Source organism: Eschrichtius robustus, chromosome 2 (assembly GCF_028021215.1).
Source record: "Eschrichtius robustus isolate mEscRob2 chromosome 2, mEscRob2.pri, whole genome shotgun sequence".
NCBI classification, from domain to species: Eukaryota; Metazoa; Chordata; class Mammalia; order Artiodactyla; family Eschrichtiidae; genus Eschrichtius; species Eschrichtius robustus.
Genome location: NC_090825.1, coordinates 51,650,712 through 51,674,210, shown reverse-complemented (window position 1 = coordinate 51,674,210; position 23,499 = coordinate 51,650,712). Strand labels below are relative to the sequence as shown.

At 36.2% G+C, this 23,499-nt stretch overlaps 1 protein-coding gene across 9 annotated transcripts in view; it reads left to right on the top strand.

Moving 5' to 3' along the window:
- ADAMTS6 (ADAM metallopeptidase with thrombospondin type 1 motif 6) overlaps positions 1 to 23,499 on the top strand; it is a 282,437-nt gene that overhangs the window by 95,462 nt on the left and 163,476 nt on the right. For 8 of the 9 annotated variants that reach the window (XR_011073073.1, XM_068535408.1, XM_068535411.1 and 5 more), the window contains exons 8-9: positions 16,472 to 16,515; positions 20,609 to 20,714. The exons of the other annotated variant lie outside the window; for it this stretch is intronic. Coding sequence is in view for 7 of the 8 variants with exons in the window: in XM_068535408.1 (XP_068391509.1) it covers positions 16,472 to 16,515; positions 20,609 to 20,714 (150 nt within the window). In the remaining variant the exon portion in view is untranslated. The remainder of the gene's footprint in view (positions 1 to 16,471; positions 16,516 to 20,608; positions 20,715 to 23,499) is intronic. 9 annotated transcript variants of the gene reach the window in all.

Sequence of the window (23,499 nt, the reverse complement as noted above, 5' to 3'; positions counted from 1 at the left end):
GCTGGCATTCAATTTTTTTTTCAGAACACTTAATCCCCTCTTTTAGACATGTAATGATCACTTATTCTAATATTCTTAATAAATTATTACAAATTGGAATTGGAGAGAAATATGGCAAGAGACATCAATACCTTACTATATCAGAGTAGAAAGTGGTGTTAGACTAAAATAATTCAGCAAATTAGAATATTGATTAGAAACTAGGATAATGAAATATGTTAGGGTACAGATATGAAGCAATATGATTAGAGAGGAAGAATATCATAAACTCCAGAGGGTAAGTAACTGACTATATTTAAGTAAAGTTGGAAGGCCCCTCAGTAATAAAGGAATAATAAGATTATTATGGGTTAACAATGTAGTGTTGTGGTTAAAGCAAACACAATGTAAGGTCATATAAATAAAAATCAAGAATGTGGGAAACTTGAGATTATTTTCCCATTGTACTTGCCACTGGTCAGACCCTTTTGAGAGCATTGTTTCTAGTTCTGGGCTCTACCACTAAAGAAGGACATGGAGAACTTGGAGGAAGTTCAGAGGAGGACCACAAAGATGATTAAAGGGTTGACAAAGAAACCTAAAAGAAAAATTTTAAAGTAGCAGGGATTATTATTATTCCAGAGAAGACTTAGAGGTATTTATGTGTAAAGGATGGAGAACAGATGGTCTCAATCTTCACTGAAGGTCAAACAAGAAGAAATCAATTTAACCTGTGTCATGAAGGATTTAGTTAGATATGAGGAAATTTTTACACATAGAATGTTAAAATAAGTGACTATGGGACATGTGAAATCTTTTGCAACACTGTGGATCCTAAGTGATTACATCAGACTGCTCAAAGGGCATTTGAGGCATTTATGATCGTAGTAGCTCATTAAGTAAACCTGCATTTTTTTCATTCTCTTTTTCTGACTGAGGAAAATTAACAGTTAATTCTGACTTATGATCAGTCCTTATGGAAAATATGTCTAGTTGACTTGATAGAGGTAATGTAATTCAAGTTATAATCAATTCTGTTAATAAGACAGTGTAGTATGATGTTCCATTAAATCAGAAGGATAGTCAATATGACCTCTGTCCCCACTTTCTTTAACTAGACCATATTTTAGAATACAAACGACAACTGTTCATTGGTTTGATGGTGAATATCAATAAAAGAGAGAAATGATTATGTTGAAGTTTTAAGTTATATTTCTATTTTATATACATATTTACAAATGTTAAGATGCTGTGGTTTTTTTCTAAGAGTAGCCTGTTCATATGCATTTTGGAAACACAGTCAGACTTTTAAAATCAATGTTGTTAAATAGTTTACTGACCACAAATAAAAATTATTTATCTTTTCAAATCAACTACTAAAGTACTGACAAACAGAACTAGACTATTGGTTGCTTGTGGCTAGATTTAAAAGACCCATATACTAACAATAGAAAAATTCTTCTCCCTATTGAGCAGTGCTTTACATGTATATTATGTTTTTCCTTTTTTGCTTTAAATAGCTTCTTTGGTTTTGAGGTTTTTGAGGAAAAAGACAAAATAAGCTATGTACTTTATTTTAAGGCAAAGAGCTCTTGTGGTCTACCATGTTCTGTAAAACTAAAAGGATGCTATAGTAAAAACTTAGAAAGAAAAAAAATTTGTATGTAGTAAGTGTGTAAAGTTATTTGTATAAACTGTCCTTATATTATAAATAATATAAAATGGACTGATCAATTTTACATTGTTTATAAAGCATTTCCATCCTATGTGATGTCAAAATTAATTTTTAGTACTAAACGAAGCTGTATTTTTTTATAGGCAGGTAATTTGTTTTCTAACCAAAGAGCAACCTATTAATTATTTTATTTTTTTAGAAAACGAACCTTTTTTTTATTCAACAATCTTATCCATTTTTGTTCTAGGTGCTGTGATGGTTGAAAATATTTTAACATTAAAAGTACATGATGTGTTTGTTCCTACAGCTGTGAGGGAATATTGAGATTCTTATTTACTCCCTAAAGAAGAAAATATATAACTCAGGGTAGCATTTATTAATTAGGTGAATTTATTATACTCTAGAACCTGGCCCTTAACCTTGGAGATTTAAAAATCTGATTTTTGTTAGCCTTCAAATCCACTTTTAAAGATATACAATTAACCAAACTTTTGAAACTGATCTATATGGAATAAAAATGCCCCATTCATTATTAATTTACAGTGACAAATAGGCCTGACAGTGGACTAAACTGTACAAGTTAACATAATCAGCACTTTTCTTCTTTGTTGCTAAACCACATGAAAAGCTTAATCATGATCTGAGGACCATTTAATAATTTTACAATGAGAAATATAAATATCCGAAGGATAAGAAACCCATCAAACTCTCACAGTCATTATATTTTGTTTTCTTTCTCTCTCTCTTTTTTTGGGGGGGCAGATTTTATTATATCCCCTAAATACTGATGAGAGTATCTGGGAGGAAAAGGAAGTTTATATAAGAAACTGTGGTATAAAACAACACTGTGAAACACAGAATGCTGTAATAATTAGAGAAGGAATAGGTCACTTCAGGCATAATGAAGGATAAGATATTGGAACTGAGCCTAAAGAATGTCTAGAATTTCACAGTATAAATGGAGGAGGATATTGCATGATCAAAGTGTGGGACGTGAGAAAGATGAGGGCCTTTTTAGACAGTGGTGAGTATCTAGTCAATTTTTTTTTTTTTTTTTTTTGGCTGCGTTGGGTCTTCATTGCTGCGTGCGGGCTTTCTGTAGTTGCGGCAAGCGGGGGCTACTCTTTGTTGTGGTACGCGGGCTTCTCATTGTGGTGGCTTCTCTTGTTGCACAGCATGGGCTCTAGGCACGCGGGCTTCAGTAGTTGTGGCGCGTGGGCCCAGTAGTTGTGGCACGTGGGCCCAGTAATTGTGGCACGTGGGCTCTAGGGCACACAAGTTTCAGTAGTTGTGGTGCACGGGCTCAGTAGTTGTGGCTCACGGGCTCTAGAGCACAGGCTCAATAGTTGTGGCTCACGGGCTTAGTTGCTGTGTGACATGTGGGATCTTCCCAGACCAGGGATCGAACCCGTGTCCCCTGAATTGGCAGGCAGATTCTTAACCACTGCACCACCAGTCAAATTTAGCTAGAATAAAAGACATATATAGGGAGAAGTAAAAGATAATTCTAGAAAGGTAAATTGAGATTTTTGAGGGTTCTTGAACTCCAAGCTATAGTGTTTAGATTTTTGGAGAGAGTTGAATTTTTGAGTGGGAGAATGGCATGAGCAGAGTTATGCTTCAGGAATAATAAGCTACATATAAGGTAGAGTTGGATAAAAGATATTTGCATTCACCCCAACAAGAGATACTTAAGGATATAAATTAGGGTGTTATAAGTAGAGTTGGATCTCAAAGGATGAATACAGCTACGCTGAGAAAAGGTTATCCAGTTCTTGTGAAAGAACAAAGGAAAAAGAGGGCACAAAAATAACTAAAATGAATAAAGTTGAGTCCAATAAATTGTACTCCAGTGGTGTAAAAGAGTGAAAAGATTTTCTCTTTCTAATGATGCCTGATTAAACCTTTACTGATCTTAGAAAAGTTTCTAAGCATCTTCAGATGAAGAGTAAGTTAGTCCTGTCCATGTTTTTCCTTATCCCAACACATGGTAAGCTCTCAGTAAATATTTGTTGAAAAAGTGGTTTCGTTTTTAAATTTATTAATATGAGAGAATCTTTTAGTAGATAAATTTTTAATGAATCAAACTTGTTCCATTATCTACTTACCAAGACAATGCTATATTAAATGTACCTTTAAAAAAATTCTGCTTCCCTGACAAACACACAAGAACTTCATTATTTAACTTTGTTTCAATACCTTAAAATAACTTTCTTCTCATTAACTGGTGACAAGGGTATCAGGAAATAGGATTGTGGAAGCATAAATTGATATAACTTTTCTAGAGGGCATTAATTCTATAAACACTAAATACCTATTGTGCTCCAGGCATTGTGCTGGGTGCTGGGATACAGTAGTGAGCAAAACAGCCCAGTCCCTAATCTCAAAGAATTTGCAGTCTAGTGGGAAAGACACATTCATGAAAGTACCAGTCTGATAAGAGCTATGAAGGAAAAATTTAGGGAGTTCGACAAGTATTGATTAGGGGAACCTCATCTAGTCAAGGAAGACTTCCTTGAGGAAGTGCATTGACTAGGAATCTGAAAGATTAGTAGGAGTAACCTAGCAAAGAGAGTAGGGTTGGTAGAAAAGTGTTTCAGATAGAGGTAAGCGCAAGGTCAAAGTTCATGAAATGGAAGGAAATATGGTATGTCCAGGAAACCAAAAGAAGGTAAATAGGACTTGAGACTGAAGAGAGAGGAGAGAGGTGGACATAAGGTTATTGAAGTGGGCAAGGGTGAGATCATTACAATATGAATGATAATCCTTAAATGTGTTTCTCTTCTAGGATTTTAATATGAAAAGATTATCAGATAAATGTGCAAAATTATAGTGATGTTCATTGTGATTAAGTTTATATCAGTGGAAACCATTTAGGTTTTCAACAATAGGGCATTGTTTAAATTTTGTTACAGCAGAATTTGACAAAGTCATTAAAATGATGTGCATATTTCTTTACTGACATAGAAAGATGCTCAAAATATATTGTTAGCTAAAAGACAGGATGCAAACAACGTAATATCCCATTTTTGTGAATGTGTAGAAATATAGAAACAATTTATTCATTGTAAAGAATATATCATGATTTAGTGACAAAACAATCAAGGAGAAAGTTAATCAGTTAACCAGGAGATGGAAAAGGATTGAAATACTATTGAGGATAGCCCCAGAGGACAAAAATGATAATCTGTTGAATTGAGGCTACTGATGATTGTCAAGGAACGAAAATCCTGTGTTGGTAGGCTTTTATAACTTAGATACGAACATTTCAGTCTTGTCAGATAGATCAACATTTTGCAATGGCTTGGCACAGTTTTGCAAGGGCAAAGGCATTCTTTGCTAACTATCTCTGTGCTTCCCAATAGAAAAACCCTAGTAGAATGAATGGAAAATTCATATTATCATGTGAATAGCTAGGGCGGGCTATGTTTTACAATCTAATGGTAAATCTTTAATTCATTCCATGAGCAGAAACACTGGTAGCCTCTGACATAAGATAAGAATTAGTAGCTAAATACACCTAATATTTATTAAGCAAATAACCCTGACATATCTTTGAGAAGTATTGTATAAGATAGTCACATAATAATATAAATATGTTACCTCATCAGATAATATACATATGGGTGGTCTTGGGTTTTAAGGGTTCAAAAATATCAGTAAGTAACTTTTCCAAGATAACTAATGTCATTTGGATAAAAAGATGAGTATTATAAAAAATGTAACTTGTGAAGTTCATAAACTGAATCAAATTCACTGTTTAAAGTAGTGTTGTGGACTGAATGGGGTCGCCTAAAATGCATATGTTATAATCTTAACCCAGTGTTATAGTATTAGGAGGTTATAGTATTAGGAGGTTAGTATAGTATTAGGAGGTTAAGACCTTCAGGAAGTAATTAGATTTAGATGAGGTTTTGAGGGTAGAGCCTCCATGATGGAATTGGTGCCCCTATAAGAAGACAACAAGACCAGACCCCCCTCTCTCTCTGCCATGTGAGGATACAGCAAAGAGGTAGCTGTCTGCAAGTCAGCAAGAGGGCCTTCACCAGACAAAGGATCTGCCAGCACCTTGATCTTGGACTTCGTAGCTCCAGAAATATGAGAAATAAATATTTGTTGATTAAGCCACCCAGTCTATGGTATTTTGTTATAGCAGCCCAAGCTGACTAATTCAGCAATTGGTACTGAGAAGTGGGGTACTCCTGTAACAAATACTTAGAAATGTGGAAGGTTTGAAACTGGATAGTGAGTAGAGACTGAAAAAGTTTTGAGATGCCTGCTAGAAGAACCTAAGATTGCTGTGAAGGGACTTTTAAAGACGATTCTGGTGAGAGCTCAGAAAGAAAAGAGGAGAGTTGTAGAGAAAGCTTCCATGTTCTTAGAGAATACACAAATAATCATGAGCAGAATGTTGATAAAAATACAGATAGGAAGACCATTTTGGCGATATCTCTGTCAGAAATGAGGGTTATTGGACAATGGAGAAAAGGTGAACCTTGTTGAACCTTGTCATAAAGTGGCAAAAAACTTGGCCAAATTATGTTTGTGTTCTAGTATTTTGTGGAAGGTAGAACTTGTGAGTGATGAAATTGGATATTTAGCTGAGGAGATTTCTAAGCAAAGCATTGAAGGAGGGCCTTGGTTCCTCCTGACCGCTTGTAGCAAAATGCAAGAAGAGAGACATGAAGAAGGAATTATTAAGCAAAAAAGGAACTGGCAGTTCAAGATTTGGAAAATCCTCATCCTATCCAAATTGCAAAAAGTGAGGAAGCGTGTTCAAAAGAGAACACTAAATGTGTGGCTGACTGACCATTTAATAGGGAGAGTAGTGTGGATATGAACTACACACCTAATCAGCCATCTAAACAGTCAGGAATAGAGATGGGATTATACCAGGGAAAACACTGCCAGCTGGGACAAAAGGAAACAGAGAAAATAGGATGTAATGAAGGAAGGATGTGAACATGCGTTATCCTTTAAGAAAAGGGAAGGAGGACCCCAAAGACAATTCAGAGATCAGCAGGGCTCCTACTCCCACCACAGGCCCAGACTGTGCAGCCTGGGAGGCAAGACTATTTCTACCCTGGTTTCAAAGGGCAGGGCCATTGCCCTGCAGAGCTGCATGGGAGGGCCCTCATAGAAGCAGAGTGGGTGAAGCCAGGTGGGCAGCCTCTGCCAAGCTGAAGGGGTGAGGCCACCTCATAAAGCCATGGGGTGATGCCACCACCCCAGTGGTTCTGGAGGGGAGAACGTCATACCAAAGAGGATTATTCTCAAGCCTTAAGATCTAATGGCATTTGCCTTGCTAGGTTTTGGACTTACTTGGGACCCATCACCCCTTTCTTCCTTCTGATTTCTCCCTTTTGGAATGGGAACATTTATTCTATGCCTAATGCTCCATTTGGAAACACATAACTTTTCTGGTTTCAAAAGTTCACAACTGAAAAGGAATTTCGCCTCAGGATGAGAGTTATACCTAGAGTCTCACCCATATCTGATTTAGATGATATTTAGGTAAGACTCTGGACTTTAGAGTTGATACTGGAATGAATTAAGACTTTTGAGGCTGTTGGGATAGAATGAATGTATTTTGTACGTGAGAAGGACATGAATTTGTATGTGAATCTGGGGGGTAGAAGTAAAATGTTATGGACTGAATATTTGTCCCCTCCACCCCCCCAGTTCCAGTGTTGAAGTCCTAATCCCCAGTGTGATGGTATTTGGGAGTGAGGCCTTTGTGAAGTAATTAGATTTAGTTGAGGTCATGAGGGTAGAGTCCTCATGATGCGATTAGTGCCCTTATCAGAAGAGGAAAAGACACCAGAGCTTTCTCTCTCTTCATGAGCAAGCACCAATCAAAGGCCATGTGCACACACAAGGAAAAGCCAGCTGTGTACAAGCTAGGAAGTGGGCTCTCACCAGACAGTGAATCTGAGGCCACCTTGATGTTGGAATTCCCAGCCTCCAAAACTATGAGAAATAAATATCTGTCATTTAAGCCACCCAGTCTATGACATTCTGTTATAGCAGCCCAAACTAAGGCAGGTGGTCTTATAATCTTTTTCATTTATCATAAAAAGTGGTGTACATTCTCACACATGTTGGGTTAAAATAACTTTTCTCCTCATTATTTTATTACAATTGTCTTTAGAACTGAGGTCGTGTTTCATATCAGTACATGTAAAGAAAGCTGAAACGTGCTGTGTCACTATCACTTGGCTTTCACCACCACGTCTAAGAGAACAAAATGAGACAGCACAGTACATAGGACGTTCTGTTTGGAAGCTGGTCTGTGACTCAGTGTTAAACAAATGAGGCTCAAAGTTTAGATTTTAATTCATTCCATTTTCAAACGTAGATCTTTGAAAGGAATGCTTCTTTGCAATGATCATTTCTCCTACATAAGAATGGAATGTAGTTTTTGGAAAAGGTTTGAAGAACCCATCTAGGTATTTCATCATCGTAAGGTAGCGCTATATTTTGCAGACCTTAAAATGGAGCTGCATTATGTGTTTTGGTCAGTTTCTTCTGATAGCCATGCCTAGCCAAAGTGATTAGGAGGTTCAGTAGCTGAAAGTATCCACAGCAGAAAAGTATACCAATGTTACAGTAGCAGATATTTAGCCAACTCTGGTTTTGATCTTGCTCAGAATTCAACCATATGAACTTAGGGTAAGGAAATGACAATGTATGCATTCATCTGCTCACCCAAAAGGAACCCTGATTTCCTTTATGTATCTGGCTTTACATAGAATCCCCATGATCACGTTTCTTAGCTCTTTTTCACCTGCCTTGATTGAGCCCTTTATTATTCTTTCACGAAAAGAAAACAAAGAAAAAAGTACCACAGTGATAAAGTGCTGTTTTTCAGAATCCAGAGAACCTCTTCTAATCATATTTCAGCTTTTCTCTCGCTACTTAGGATGCCAGTGTACTTCTTAGCCTAGCCTGTAGTTTAGACCAAAGGCCCAAGTTTTGGTGCTCCTGCCACATCTGGGTTGGTCAAGATTTAGTAGAGACGATTTGTTTAAAGGGTGCTGAGAGTGGGTAATGGGAAACTCCTTTTCCTCTGTCTCTTCTTTCTTCAATTTATGTGGCAGCAAGGTAAATCCTAAAAGCACACAGATTATATCTTTGGGTTAAAGCAAGATTCCTTGCACTTTTTTTCTTTGCAGTTTTTCCCGAAGTGGCTCAGGTTTGGAGGAAAATAAGGCAAAACCACAGTATGGCAGAGAAGAGTTGATAGAGTCTAGAGTGAATTTGATGTGAGGTAAAAATGAGAAAATCACAAGAAAGGGGTGCAGTGTGAAGTTTGTGAGGATTATCATAGCATAATGTGGAAAAATGATGTTTAGAGGTTAGATGTGAGAAGACTGAGGGATATATATAGAAGCTGAGATAAGCTGGTTCATCCTTGGCCTAATTTGAGAAGTTCTGGTTTAAGCATAGCATAGCTTGAATTAGATAACTCACCAAGATTCTTATCATCTGTAGAAATATGGGGCAAAGACGATATTTGTAGGAAAGGAAAGATTCAGAAATGTATGCGTGAAAAAGAAGGAAAAATAGTTATGAGAAAACGGATGGAATATGAAATAACATAAAAAACACATTTAAAAAGGTAAAATGTGAAAGACTAAGTTTATAAAAGTATGGAAGTAATGGAATTAAAGCAATTTTTAATTTTTAAAAAATGTCTCAAATGATTACTTTGCACTTAGGCTGAACATTTTGTTATGTACAGATAACACAATGTTGTTAACAAGCACACACAATCAAGGAATGGAAAAATATTTGTGTTAATCAATTCTGTGTTGAAGTGGAAATTCAATCTAGTCTTTTAGAAGTATGTATCACGATAGATAGAGCTACATGTAAATATTTTTCTTATTACTGTATCACCTCTTCCTTCCATCAATCAGGAATTTTTATTGTTTCAAATTGACCTAAGTGAATATGATCAGGCATACTCTGAGGGTTTGGTGAGTGAGTGTTGTTATCTATTGTAATGAAGGGGAGTTTTAGATCAAATTTCATTAAACATACAAATATTTATTAAATAAACAAGGAGGCACAAAATAGTTCATACTCCTTATTTTATAAGTTGGATGACATTTCAGTTGTTATTTCAGTGCTCTGACAATACTTTGCGTGAAAAAATGCACTCAATGTGTGCATGAACATATTTTAGGGACAGAATTCTGTTACCCTTATAGTTGTCAGTTGGCACCATGATCCTCCAAACCAATGAGCGGACACACAAGTCTCAGAAGCTTTACCTAAGTGTATAGCCTACAATGTTTGCTGAATTCTTGTAAGTGTTCATGAAGAGCAGTAGAGTGCTTCTGAAATCTTTTGCAAATCTACAGATCTGGAACACCATTAATTTTTTTCTTCAATGAAAAACACATTTTCAACATTTATTAAACATTAATTAGACTAGCTATAAACTATCTCCTGTGTTGATCATCAGAGGCCAGCATAGCTGAAATGCTTTCTGATTAAACATTAGCTATATAGAAATTTATATAATAGAGTAGAAATCATTATATTCTCCCTACTCTCCCACCTCCTTCTCAGCTACCCACCGTTAAGCTCCCAGACTTTTATCTGTGTACAAACTTAATCTGTATACACATTCATATAAACATACTTTAAAAAAAAAAACTTTCCTACTATGCAAATTTATTTTCTAATTTTCTTTTGCCTGTAGGAAAAAACAAATCTGGTTTGGCATTCAAGGTAGTTAATAGCCCTCCTTCCCACACCAACTCTCCAAGTTTGTATTCTGCTATTTTACCCTATATGTTCAATGTTTCAGCCTCTCTGAACTTTTCATAGTTCCCCATTTATGCCATACCCTTTCCTTTTTTATTTTATCTGGCTACGTCTTTAAAATCTGTTTCAGATGTTATGTTATATATGAATCTGTTTCCTAGTTTTCTATTGTAGAACCATTCCTTCATCTGTATTTCCATAGTATTTTGTATATAACTTGAACTGTGACAATAATTATAATAGCTAATAAGTATTGGCTCTGTTGTATTAAGTTTAACTTTTTTTACATTATTTTATTTAATCATCTTCTCACATTATTTTGTAACTTATCTGCTTATGTGTCTTTTCCCAAATAGACTACAACTTACTGATTCATCTTTAGGTTCTAGTATATGGCACTATACCTGGGCATGTGATAAGTGCTCAGTACATCCGTATAAGAAAGAATGAATGTAAAAATGTTGCTCTTTAGTACTTGGTATTAAAGGTGAAGCATAGATCATAACTGCTCTCTGTGAATATAGAATAGAGAAGGATAGAGTGTGAATTGAATGAAGAAGCCACTAGGAAATCCCATCTTTTCCCTATAGAATGGCTTATCGAGAATTCTATAGGTATATTAGAGGATTGGAGAAAGCTGAAGAAAATGCAAATAGAATTATCCTAGTCTAAGATGCTTTAGCTTGTATTATTTGTTGGTGGCTTTAGCCTTTGTGTAGGTATTTTTGCAGTCACGACAGAATGAAATAATATTCATCATGAGTATAATATAAAGGGTGTAGGCAAAATGAGAACACGGAAAGGAGATGAGAAAGGACTGCTTTGAGGTGGAAATATAAGTTGTATTTATCTGTGCTTTTCAAATTTTTTGCTTAATTTGCCTCCTAAGATAATTTTTTAAAATGATGTACCACTTTGTATATATTAAAGCTGATATCTAAAATACTTTTTATCAACGGTACTGATGAAACTAGTGGCAGGGCAGGAATAAAGACGCAGGCCTAGAGAACGGACTTGAGGTCACGGGGTGGGGGTGGGGGTGGGGAGGGGAAGCTGGGACAAAGTGAGAGAGTAGCATTGACATACATACACTACCAAATGTAAAATGTGTGGCTAGTGGGAAACTGCTGCATAGCACAGGGAGATCAGCTTGACGCTTTGTGATGACCTAGAGGGGTGGGATAAGGAGGATGGGAGGGAGGCTCAAGAGGGAGGGGATATGGGGATATATGCATACATATAACTGATTCACTTTGTTGTACAGCAGGAACTAACACAACATTGTAAAACAATTATACTCCAATAAAGATATTAATGAATAAATAAAAGCAGTGAGTTGAAAAGAAAAAAATAAGTAAAATAAAATACTTTTTATCACAAGTTTAAGTAGCTACAGAGACTATAGCTAAAAACATTTTATATATTGTGTATATGCTTTAAATAAATTTTGTCAAAACTTTGGAGCTGCCTATTTCATTCAGTCATGAAAAATGTCTGCATAAAATCTGACTGGCTAAATCATTCCTTGTTCCCAAACTACTTAGCTAAGTCAGACTTACTATCAGTCAATAACAAGCCTGACTTCATTTTTTAGGTCAAATCAACCTGTTAATACACTCCATGACAACCATCTCACTTCTGAATTCTAAATGTGAGATAGGTATATAGATTGATTTATAAACAATCAGACTGACAGACCCCAGGTCTTCCCAGGATGAAACAAGTGTCATCCCCTTCAATTTTTCTTGCTTTGCTCATAAACGATTATCTTCCAGGATCAACGCATTATTTTTTTTTTTTTTTTTTAATTTTTATTGGAGTATAGTTGCTTTACAATGTTGTGTTAGTTTCTATTGTACAGCAAAGTGAATCAGCTATACGTATACAGGTATCCCCTCTTTTTTGGATTTCCTTCCCATTTAGGTCACCACAGAGCATTGAGTAGAGTTCCCTGTGCTATACAGTAGGTTCTCATTAGTTATCTATTTTATACATAGTATCAATAGTATATATATGTCAATCCCAGTCTCCCAATTCATCACACACCCCTCTTTCCCCCTTGGTATCCATACATTTGTTCTCTACGTCTGTGTCTCTATTTCTGCTTTGTAAATAAGATGGCCTATACCAATTTTTTCAGATTCCACATATATGCATTAATATACGATGTTTTTCTCTTTCTGACTTACTTTATTCTGTATGACAGTCTCTAGGTCCATCCACGTCTCTACAAATGACCCAATTTGTTCCTTTTTATGGCTGAGTAGTATTCCACTGTATATATGTGCCACATCTTCTTTATCCATTCATCTGTCAATGGACACTTAGCTTGCTTCCATGTCCTGGCTATTGTAAATAGTGCTGCAGTGAACATTGGGGTGCATGTGTCTTTTTGAATTAGGGTTTTCTCTGGGTATATGCCCAGTAGTGGGATTCCTGGGTCACATGGTAGTTCTATTTTTAGTTTTTTGAGGAACCTCCATACTGTTCTCCATAGTGGTTGTATCAATTTACATTCCCACCAACAGTGCAAGAGGGTTCCCTTTTCTCCACACCCTCTCCAGCATTTATTGTTTGTGGTTTTTGTGATGATGGCCATTCTCACCGGTGTGAGGTGATATCTATTGTAGTTTTGATTTACATTTCTCTAATAATTAGTGATGTTGAGCATCTTTTTATGTGCCTCTTGGCCATCTGTGTGTCTTCCTTGGAAAAATGTCTGTTTAGGTCTTCTTCCCATTTTTTGACTGGGTTGTTTGTTTTTTTGATATTGAGCTGCATGAGCTGTTTGTTTATTTTGGAGATTAATCCTTTGTCCGGTGCTTCATTTGTTCCTCTTCCTTAGTTGCTCTGCGCCTGGGGCTCAACTGTGGTTTTAGCCCCACCTCTGTATGTGGGCCACCCACATAAGTCTGCTCCGAAGGCTGCCCTGGAGCATTCGGGTCTGCCCCGGTGAGGACAGGGCGCAGAGGTGGCACGACTTCCTGGGTCACGGGGGCCCCGGTGGCGACAGATGCACGGGAAAGCCGGTGGCCACAAGCACAAGAGATCTGGCCCTAGGGTGAGCGTTTCCTAGTGCCTGGCGGCCGGCGCGAGAAGGTCAGCTCTGGTGGGGGCTTTTTGTAGCTCCTGGTGGCAGGCATGAGAAGGCCAGCCCTGTTGGGGGCTTTTCCTGGTGCCTGGCGGGACAGCTGGCCGGCGCGTGGGGAGAGAGAGGCCGCAATGGCGGCTCCACCCCCTGCACATCACTCAACAGTGGTGCCTTGCTTCTATGGCAGTCTGGGTTTCCTCCACAAGCATTCCTGTTTGCGGATTTCCTCCCTCCCGTCCTCTCAGGCTGTCTCCTCGGCGGCCAACAGCAGTTTTGCTCCCAGGTTTGCTCTTCAGTCCGCATGTTCCAGCTCTCAGCGCCTCCCCCCGCCCCCCGTGTGCACCAGCAGACACACGTCCCAGTCTGGGGCGCCCAGGGCTGTGGCACGGACCATCTGTGTAGTTCTCACTCTGTCCTATCTGCCACAGACAAGCCGTTTCATCCTCCTCCAGCAGCCTCAGATGCTCCCCTTCTGTCCCAACTGATTTCCCCGTCAGTGAGGGGATTTCCCCAGATGCGGGACTCGCCCCTCTGCTTTAGCTCCCCCCCCAACCCCAGGGGTACAGATCCCGTTCCGCTGCCTCTCCTCTTCTTTTTCCCTTCTTTCTTTCATCCTACGCAGTTGTGCGGGGATCTTTCTTGTCCTTTCCAGTGTCCAAGGTCTTCTGCTAGTGTCCAGCCGGTGTTCTGTGAGAATTGTTCCATCTGTAGATGTATTCTTGATGCATTTGTGGAGAGAGACGAACTCCACGTCCTCCTACTCATCCACCATCTTGGTTTTCCCCCAATGCACTCTTGAATTATCCCTTTGCATTAATGCGCTGAAGACTTTTACCCACAGGGGTGGGTGGGGAACAAGGCACCATAGCAAGGTTTGGGATGGGTGAGAAGTATGCTTTCTTTTTTGTAAAGTAGAAACAGGATGATTGTGAGACTCGAAAGAGGGACAGAACAAGGCACCATAGCAAGGTTTGGGATGGGTGAGAAGTATGCTTTCTTTTTTGTAAAGTAGAAACAGGATGATTGTGAGACTCGAAAGAGGGACAGAATACTGGTGACTTGCAGATGCATCCTCAGGCAAATCAATTTTAGGAAAGGGTACATATGGAAATTGAGGATTTGGAAATAGGCTTCGTTTAAACATTTATATCTGCATTACCCATGAGAAGCCTTTTTTTGCATTTTGTTGAAGACTGCTGGTATGGGTTCTGTCTATGTAATGTCATAGGCATTACACATATAATCACAAGATAAATTGGTTGTGACACCCAGAATATACTTTCTGGTGCTTTGGTAAGTACACCAAGTACCCTCTCTCTATCTTATATTCAAGAGTGTACCAGATACTGCAATCCTGTGGTTTCCAATTACAAGAGAAGAGAGGAGATGAATATGTGAATGGTCAGAAGAGAATGGTATGCAAGAGGAGAAGAAATCCCTTTTCTCAAATGTAAAGTGAACAAGATGAAGATTTTGAAATTCAAGAATAGGCAAAGGGAATCTCTAGGGATTTTAATGAGAATAACCAGTGGTATGCTGGTATATTTGTTTCTTGAAAATAAGTTTCGATCTGATAAACAAGAATGGGATTAATTATTAACGCCTTCCTCTAGTACTATGGACTAACCATTATTTATATACAATTAAAAAAAAAAACTTACAACCTGGATTTTCATTTAGTTGGTGAAATTTTATTTTTTTCCTGAAAATCTTTTCATTTGTCGCATAAATTGTAGGCAAATAAAAACGTTCAGTCTTTTTAACTTTATTTTTTATTCTCACTTTAGAACTTTGAATACTTTTGATTTTAGAGATTAGTTTACAAAGATATTATAAAAATACTAAAAATAAATGTCCACATCAATACTGATTTAGCATTCTAAATGTAATATATTTTTAAATATGCAGCATTATGGATTCCATCTTTTGTATTGAGTTATAATATAGTACAGCATTAGAATAAGTATCTGACCATCATTAGGAAAGCTTTCTATTGAGCTGTTTATTTAGCTGTTTGTAAAATATTTGTGTTTTAACCACACTAAATTGCTGGTATACAACTAGGAAAACTATGTGATATCAATTTTATTCCCATTGCTGTATTGCCCTAGTTTATTCTTATTTTTAAAAATTAATTAATTAATTTATATTTTATTTTGGGCTGCGTTGGGTCTTCGTTGCTGCGCACAGGCTTTCTCTAGTAACGGTGAGCGGGGGCTACTCTTCGTTGCGGTGCGCGGGCTTCTCATTGCAGTGGCCTCTCTTGTTGTGGAGCATGGGCTCTAGGCGTGCGGGCTTCAGTAGTTGTGGCTCACGGGCTCTAGAGCACAGGAGCGGTAGTTGTGGCGCACTGGCTTAGTTGCTCCGTGGCATGTGGGATCTTCCTGGACCAGGGTTTGAACCTGTGTCCCCTGCATTGTCAGGTGGGTTCTTAACCACTGTGCCACCAGGGAAGTCCCCTAGTTTATTTTTAAACAAGAACCTGTGTTAGAGTTAAGGGAACTCCAAATATTGCTTATAGCTCAGAAGTGTAAAATATAGTCTGTGGCTATAATAAAAAAATATTCCAGCAGGTCCAAAAGATATTGGGAATAAAAAGCCACCCATTTGCTTTTTGTAGAAGCAGTAGCAATCTGCAGACAAGCTATTCTAGCTTCAAAACAGTATGGTAGATGGTTTTATGGAACTTGCAATTACAAAAATCCACTTTAACCTTTCTTTCTTACTGGCAGGTGTCCCATTGGCTTGCAGCCAGAGGCTGTGAGTGTAGTGCAGCTGGCTTGTCCCCCAGAGTGCTGAAAATGCCGACACTCCAGCTGGCTGCTCATAATTGCGCTGATTGTGGTCTGACAACCAGAGCTCCATGAAAGAAATGTGATGAATATACAAAAATATTTTACAAATTTGATCAGATTACAAATTTCATTTCTCTTTTTTCTCCTCTATAGATATGATATCTGCACTTATAAAAATAAGCCCTGTGGAACACTGGGTAAGTTTTTTATAAAGGGAGGATAGTTTAGATTGTCTTTTTGGTCCAATGGCTTTACTTTTCATTATTATTAATTTGGTAATTTTTTTTTCTGCCACATCTGAAATTATGCCTATAAACTGGTAAACCTGACCTTTGTGTTTATGTCACTTACTAGGAAACAAGTAGAATGATGATTAAAAACAGCTTAGGAGGTGATTCAAAATCATCAAACAGTAATAATAAATCAAAAGTTACCACTCATTTTCGTATAATCCATCTCTGTAATGTATTTTCCAAAAATACTAAGGAGTTTGAGAGCAAATTAAAGCAACCAGCTTTAATCTCAGTCTAGGAAGGAAAGGGAAAAAAAACTTAGGGGATACTTCATGGAGAGGCATTAAGAACAGTACTTCTTTTGGTCCAATTTTGTGGAAAGATTATATCCTCATAAATAAAGATATTATTGGAACATTTTATTACCTGAACAGAATAAAACCAATTTTATAAAATATTACAGCCAGAGGTGGAGAGAGAGGACAGAATTATCTTTCTTGTGCTTCCCAAATATCACTTGTTTTTTTTTTAAAGCAATTCTATAGTATTCTAGAAATTAAAAAATCATTTTGTTGCAGAGCATAACTTTGTAGTGGTTAAAAGTTAACTGCAAATACAAATGGGGGAAAATGGTAGCTTTCAAGTAGACTAAATTTTAAGCAACTAGAATTATTTGAAGTAAAAGCAGGAGGCTTTTATATGGTGGGTTTTTTTTAGTCATAGAGACTTTTTACAGACTCAGAAGTTAAGCAACTGAAGGTGAATTCTCTAGATTCTCTGACAAGTCTCACTTTTCTTATCTGTAAAGGAATAGTTATGAATTCTGTTCCTATGCGCCTCATGAGAATTTGGGGATGATCAAATTTAAAGTAGAGGTGGGAGAAAAGGTGTTACCCTACTTCCTGGAGAGGTCAGTGAAACATCTCTTCAAAAATTAAAATTTCTCTTGATGATTTTACCTGCCTTCCCAGGCTTCTCCTTCCTCATTTCCCTCAGGATTTACAGCAAAAGGAGAAATCCCAATTTGCCGATGACAAGTATTATGGTGGAGAAGTTTGCTGGTTAAAATCATAACACAGAGAAAGAACTCTTTGCTGAGAGAGCTCACATCAAAAAGATTTTCTTCACAGTGTTTTAGGTTAACAAGACCAACAATTATCCAAAGGAAGGGAACCTGAGCTGAATACCAACAACTGGCTTTGGCAGTTTCAGTGCATTACCTTTTACAGTTTATTTAGCTCTTTGTTCCTCAATTTCCTTATCTATGATGTAGGAGTAATATCTGCCCTTATGCTGCAAGGATATTTTTTAAGTCATTTAAGGAAATATAAAGGCGTTTACTATAGAAATGAACTGGTGTTATTTAATGTAGAAATTATACTGTTTAACTTATTCCCTGTATTGTACACACTCCATAAGCATTTACTAAGTGCTTAATCAGTTTTAGGTATAATATTCACCAAGTTTCAAAGAGGCTACAAGCTCTAGCTTGTATTCTCTAGTGTGTTTATTTTGAGGAAATATATATGTATAGCTATATGCATATGTATGTATCTATACATGTTCTATTCTGCTTTTTGAAGGTAGTTTATTTATACTGAGATATGTTCTTCATTGGGACATGAATAATAACACTGCCTAATACTTTGGGATAGTTTATTAATTTCCAGAATCAATATTTTAATACTTGGGTACATGTCAGTATATTTTCAATCCTAATATAAATTATTTTTCAAATTATAAACCATTATAACTTATTTTTATACTATTTCTTATACTGAAAACTGAATGAATTGTGTTGTTTATACATGTGTTGATTTTAATATGTGGAAAATATATTATCAGCACAGTTGATCAGGTTTTTTCTTTTTGAGTGGTCTTTCTGGTAACTTTCATATTGGTTTTCATGCTGATTCTTGGATATTTTCTTGCTTAGTACTGCTGGTGACCAGTTGTAACCTGGCTAAGTAGATTTCAGGGTGCAAACTGTGGCCATCAAACTGAGGAAATCTAAATGACCCGAATAGTAATCAAACCCCTATTAACACAATCACACATAAGAACTCTGACAGCTTCAATTTTACAGGAATAGAAAAAATGGTGGGAAGTTGTGAAAAATACATTAGCATCTAAATTATTCTTTTATTTTAGTTAAGATTTACCTTATACTTTCAACAAATAGTTATTTCTCAGATATGTTTTTTCTTAGGTTGTTCTTTTAGTAGAGCTAACAATTTTATATCAGATGCATAAGTAAATCTGTGCTTACAAATACACCTTGGGGAGTCATCTGGAATTCTCAATTAAAAATAGGGCCATATGGCACATACCAAAGAAGAAGAAGAACAACAACAAAAAGATAATGACATAACAGATTTCAGGAAATATAAGTAATGTTAATTTAACAATAAATATTAGCAATTTTTTAAACCAAATTTCATAAAGCTCGAAATAGAAACAATATTCAAATAGAGTGGCTTTGTTTTTCCCATATCATGGACCATGTTGAACCCAATAGCTTAAAGGCAGATAAAGTACTGCAAACTTTTTCGTATTTTCCCTCTCTCTGTCTCTTTCTCTCTCAGTGGAATTTGGAAGTAATATTCATTAAATATTTTTGATTAACCAAAAAAAATTAAGTCATCCTGCCTCAACTAGCCCCTCTTTACTTCCTCTTCTTCAAGTCCCAAGACCTCTAAGTGAATGGAAGGGCAGAACAAAGGTATCACTATTATTAACTCTGTGAGGCAAAAATCACCTCCTCCCCAACTCCTGCCCCCCTTGCAACATAAATCAGTAGGAAAAGCAAACAGTCTATCAGCAAATCCAACACTAACCTCAGCTCTTTTCCAATGTGGTTATTAATGTTGATATTTCATATTAGAACATACAAAAATACACAATTTCTAGAGCTTTCTTGTCAGTAAGAATATGAATTGAATAGCTTTTACCGTTCCAAATTAGTGCAACTGGACTTTGTACCTAGCGCAGAACATTGTTTATTGCATTTGGTAAATATTAATTGAATTGGATTGAAATCACTTTTGGTGGGAAAGTAATTATTAATACCTGGGTGTTGATAGTAGACTACTATCATATAAAATATTTTTCCTACTTTTCCTTCAATTTCTTCTAAATAACTTTAGTACATATGTGTGTTAAGTATGATTTGGCATCTGTTTCCTTATAACACATGACATTATATCTTTCACACAAAAATTCTTTTTTCTCAGCACTATTTTAAAGTTTTGAACTAATCACAGAGCATGATATTCATTTGGAAATAAATATTAAAACTTTTACATACTAAAATTCCCAAGGGAAGAATACCTTGAGTAATATAACATTTCACTAGAATCAGTGAATTAACACCATAGTTTTTGCTTTATTACTAAAACTAATGCATTTAAGGGGGATGAGAGAGGGGAGAACCACGCTGAATGTGTGAATGACTTTCCGCCCATTAAAATACTTATAGAAATTGTTGCATCACTTACAGGACTAATTTCAGAAGATTAAAAAAATGCAAAAACCTCCCATCTTTAACAGTTCTTTTTCTGTTTTGAATCATTCATTTTTGTTTTTATAAAAATGTCATTTTTAAAAACCATTTGGGATTCCCTTTTTTTGGTAACTAAAAAGTTGCTTGTATATTTTTATGAACCCACTAAACTTAAACAGATCTCTTTAGAAAAATAATGTGGATATATTTTGCTTTCTACAGCCTGAAGAATGTTAAAATAGAAATGCTTTCTTGAATTCCCTCTTCTGGCTCAAGTTACTAGGTGGTCCCAAGTTACCAGAAGTAAAATTTATAAATCTAACCCCTAGTCTAGACATTTTCCAGCACTGACTGCAGTTCAAAAAATATTAATGTCTAGCCGGCAAAGTGAAACTCCCCCCAGTGATTTTGCAAATGACTAGAAAGTTAACCTTTTGCCAACTGCTCCTTCTGTGCATGGAGGTTATTAAAAAGAATCCAGGCGTTTATAAGTATGGGCTTTTTAAGACTGAAACACCTTGGCTTGACCCTTTGTGTCTCCTTCTGTTTATTCAGGCTTGGCCTCTGTGGCTGGAATGTGTGAGCCTGAAAGGAGCTGCAGCATTAATGAAGACATTGGCCTGGGTTCAGCTTTTACCATTGCACATGAGATTGGTCACAAGTGAGTGAGTTTAAGAAAATCAAAATAAATTTTAGAACTCCACTCTTTTGAGCAACTCATAACTACTGTGTGGAACGCCCGTGCTCAACCATATTTTACTGCCTTTTTGTCTGATTTCAATAGAGAATGTTATCATTTAAGGTATTGGGATAAATCATCTTAAGAACTGGAGACTTGTTAAATAATCTTTCTGATTCAATGACTAGTGTCCTCAGAGTGGTGAATGCACCACACTTAAGTTTTGTTATGTACATTTGAAACAATTTAGCTTTACCGTGGTCCACTCAACACCGAGTTTCTCACAGTCAAATTGTTTAAATGATCTTTCTTTTTCTCAAGTGACAATACATATATATTTAAAAATCATCATTGACACCATTACCGTAAAGTGTACTTTGAGTTTTCACTCTTCATAACAGCTGTGAGCATGCCTTTTCTAGGTTTGTGTAATCACTGCTATGCAACTTGTATTTTCAGGTGCACTTGTGTGTCAGTGGAAAAAAAAAAAAACCCTGATATTGCAAGAGTAGTGAGATATCATCCTCACTACTTTTCAGGAGGATCTGGAGTTTTTAATATTTGTTTTAAATAAATCTGTGCCAAAAACTATCCTATGACTTCCCCCTCCCCCAACCCACCACCCAATAGCGATAAAACCCTTACTTTATTTCAAATAGACAGGCAATAGTAAACGTAAAAGCTTGCTTATGTGGAGGGAGAGAAGTTTGAAAACTTTAAAAGGATAGTCAAACGTTTTAAACTAAAACAAGCAGCCTATTTGTAAGAACTTCTGATGTTTCTATGATTTAAATTTTACAGTCTGCTTTTTTTGGTAGAAAAATGGATGGGGGGAAAAAAGAACAAATAAAATGAATGTTTATTATATGACTTGCCTCAGAGGTCATTCCTGAGATAAATCTGTAGTTCAGCTTTTTTTTTTTTTTCCCAAAGGGGAGAGTAAAATTGGGTCAGTCTGTTGCATTATTTTGAAAATTGCAATTTAAATTTTACCAAATTGGTATTGATTTATGTGTGAATTCAAGTAACCAACAAGTTTCAAACCTGACTTAATTCAGACACAGGGAAAAGTCAGTATTGCACTTTTAGTGGAATCCTAAGAATATTGGTATTCTAGTTTCCATTTCAATAAACAGCGGGGGAACAAAAGGGAAAAGCCTTCTTAACCAGGCGGTTTATCTTCAACTCACTTAAAAATCTGACTCATTAATTACTGTCATAATCTTATGCAACCAGGCTGAATTTAATAGGTTCTGTTAGATTCAATTAAATTGAAAGGTTAGGACAAGTAACATGTAGTGGATAAATAATGTGTGTATGAGAGCAGTATTACCTCATGCAGCCATGAGTTAGTCAATGTCAATGTATGCATTATAAGTCCCATTCTTATATGTACTTAAACAGGCAAGGTGAGGGTTTATCTCTCTTTTTACCTTTTATTAAGATTCTAACTGAGCTACTCTGAGGCTTCCTAGATTTTTTTGTTGACCTTATGGATAATTCCTTTTAATTCTTCCTAAGATGAATGGTTTGTACCTTATGTAGAAGAAATGTAGAAGAGAAGTAGAATATACCTCTTAAAATTTATGTGCCTTGGTGTAACTTTATTTCATAGCTAATTCTTTTTTGATGATGTGAGTGTTAAAAATGGGGGGGGGGGGGAATTCACAAAATGCTTTATATTGAAAGCCAGAAGAAACGCTTCAATTCAAAAATGTTCTTTGAAACCCTAAAAATTAACTTTCTTTCCATGTTGATTCCTATGTCACTATCCCCCTATCCCTTTGTCCTCAGACAACTAGGTAGGGTATGTTTAACACAGTGTCTTATTCATGGATGAAAATCCTTTTACTTACTTTTAAGATCTTAGGGTTTAGCATTAAGGAATTTATCAAGTCAACTCTAGTACAACTCATGTCATCATTAAAATATAGTGCTCTCTATTCTTCCTGAAACAAAATAATAGTCATGGTAAATATATCAGGTATACTTTTCAAACAGAGTATAATGTGCTCTATACTCTATAGAGTATAAAACAAAGGTTTTTGTAATTTTTATCATTTAGTAGAATGAATGTTAAGTGATGTGATGATATCTCCAGATTAATTACAGTGAAAAATATTCGACCATGAATTAGTGAGAAGTGCCTCTACTGAGTCACTAGAATGCGAATACTTTCTACCAATCTTTAGGTTGTGTAGAATATGGTTTTGCACCCATTGTATACTTATGTAGGGATATTATATCAATTTTAAACAGCAATGGATAACTTCTTTTCTTTGGCTAGGCCTTAGTGACCACTTTTTATTTCTGTTCACTCCCTTATCCAAACAAGAAATTAGTTTCCTTGTCAAATGAAAAACTGAGCTTTATGCTATATTTAAATGACATGTCTAGTTTTAATGAAGGCTATAAGCTATCAACACTTAATGAAATCTTATAGAAAAGAATATTCTTTGAAAGACATTTTTATTAATAATGTAGTTGCCATAGTTTTCAGAAGTTGAAAAAAATTATGATGTTGAAGACAGGTGGCAAGAATTCAACCAGATATGTAGTCTATTGAGAAAGCTAGCTAATATATTCATACTGTACAAAAATAAGTAATCTTAAAAAGAAATCTTTTTTAAAAATTCATATTTTTTAGAGATGCATATTGAAGTATATGTGACTGAAGTGTCAGGACATCTGAGATTTGCTTGTTAAAGAAAGGAGATAAAAAGAGAAAGATAAAGCAAGAATAATAACATTTTGAATTTTATAATGT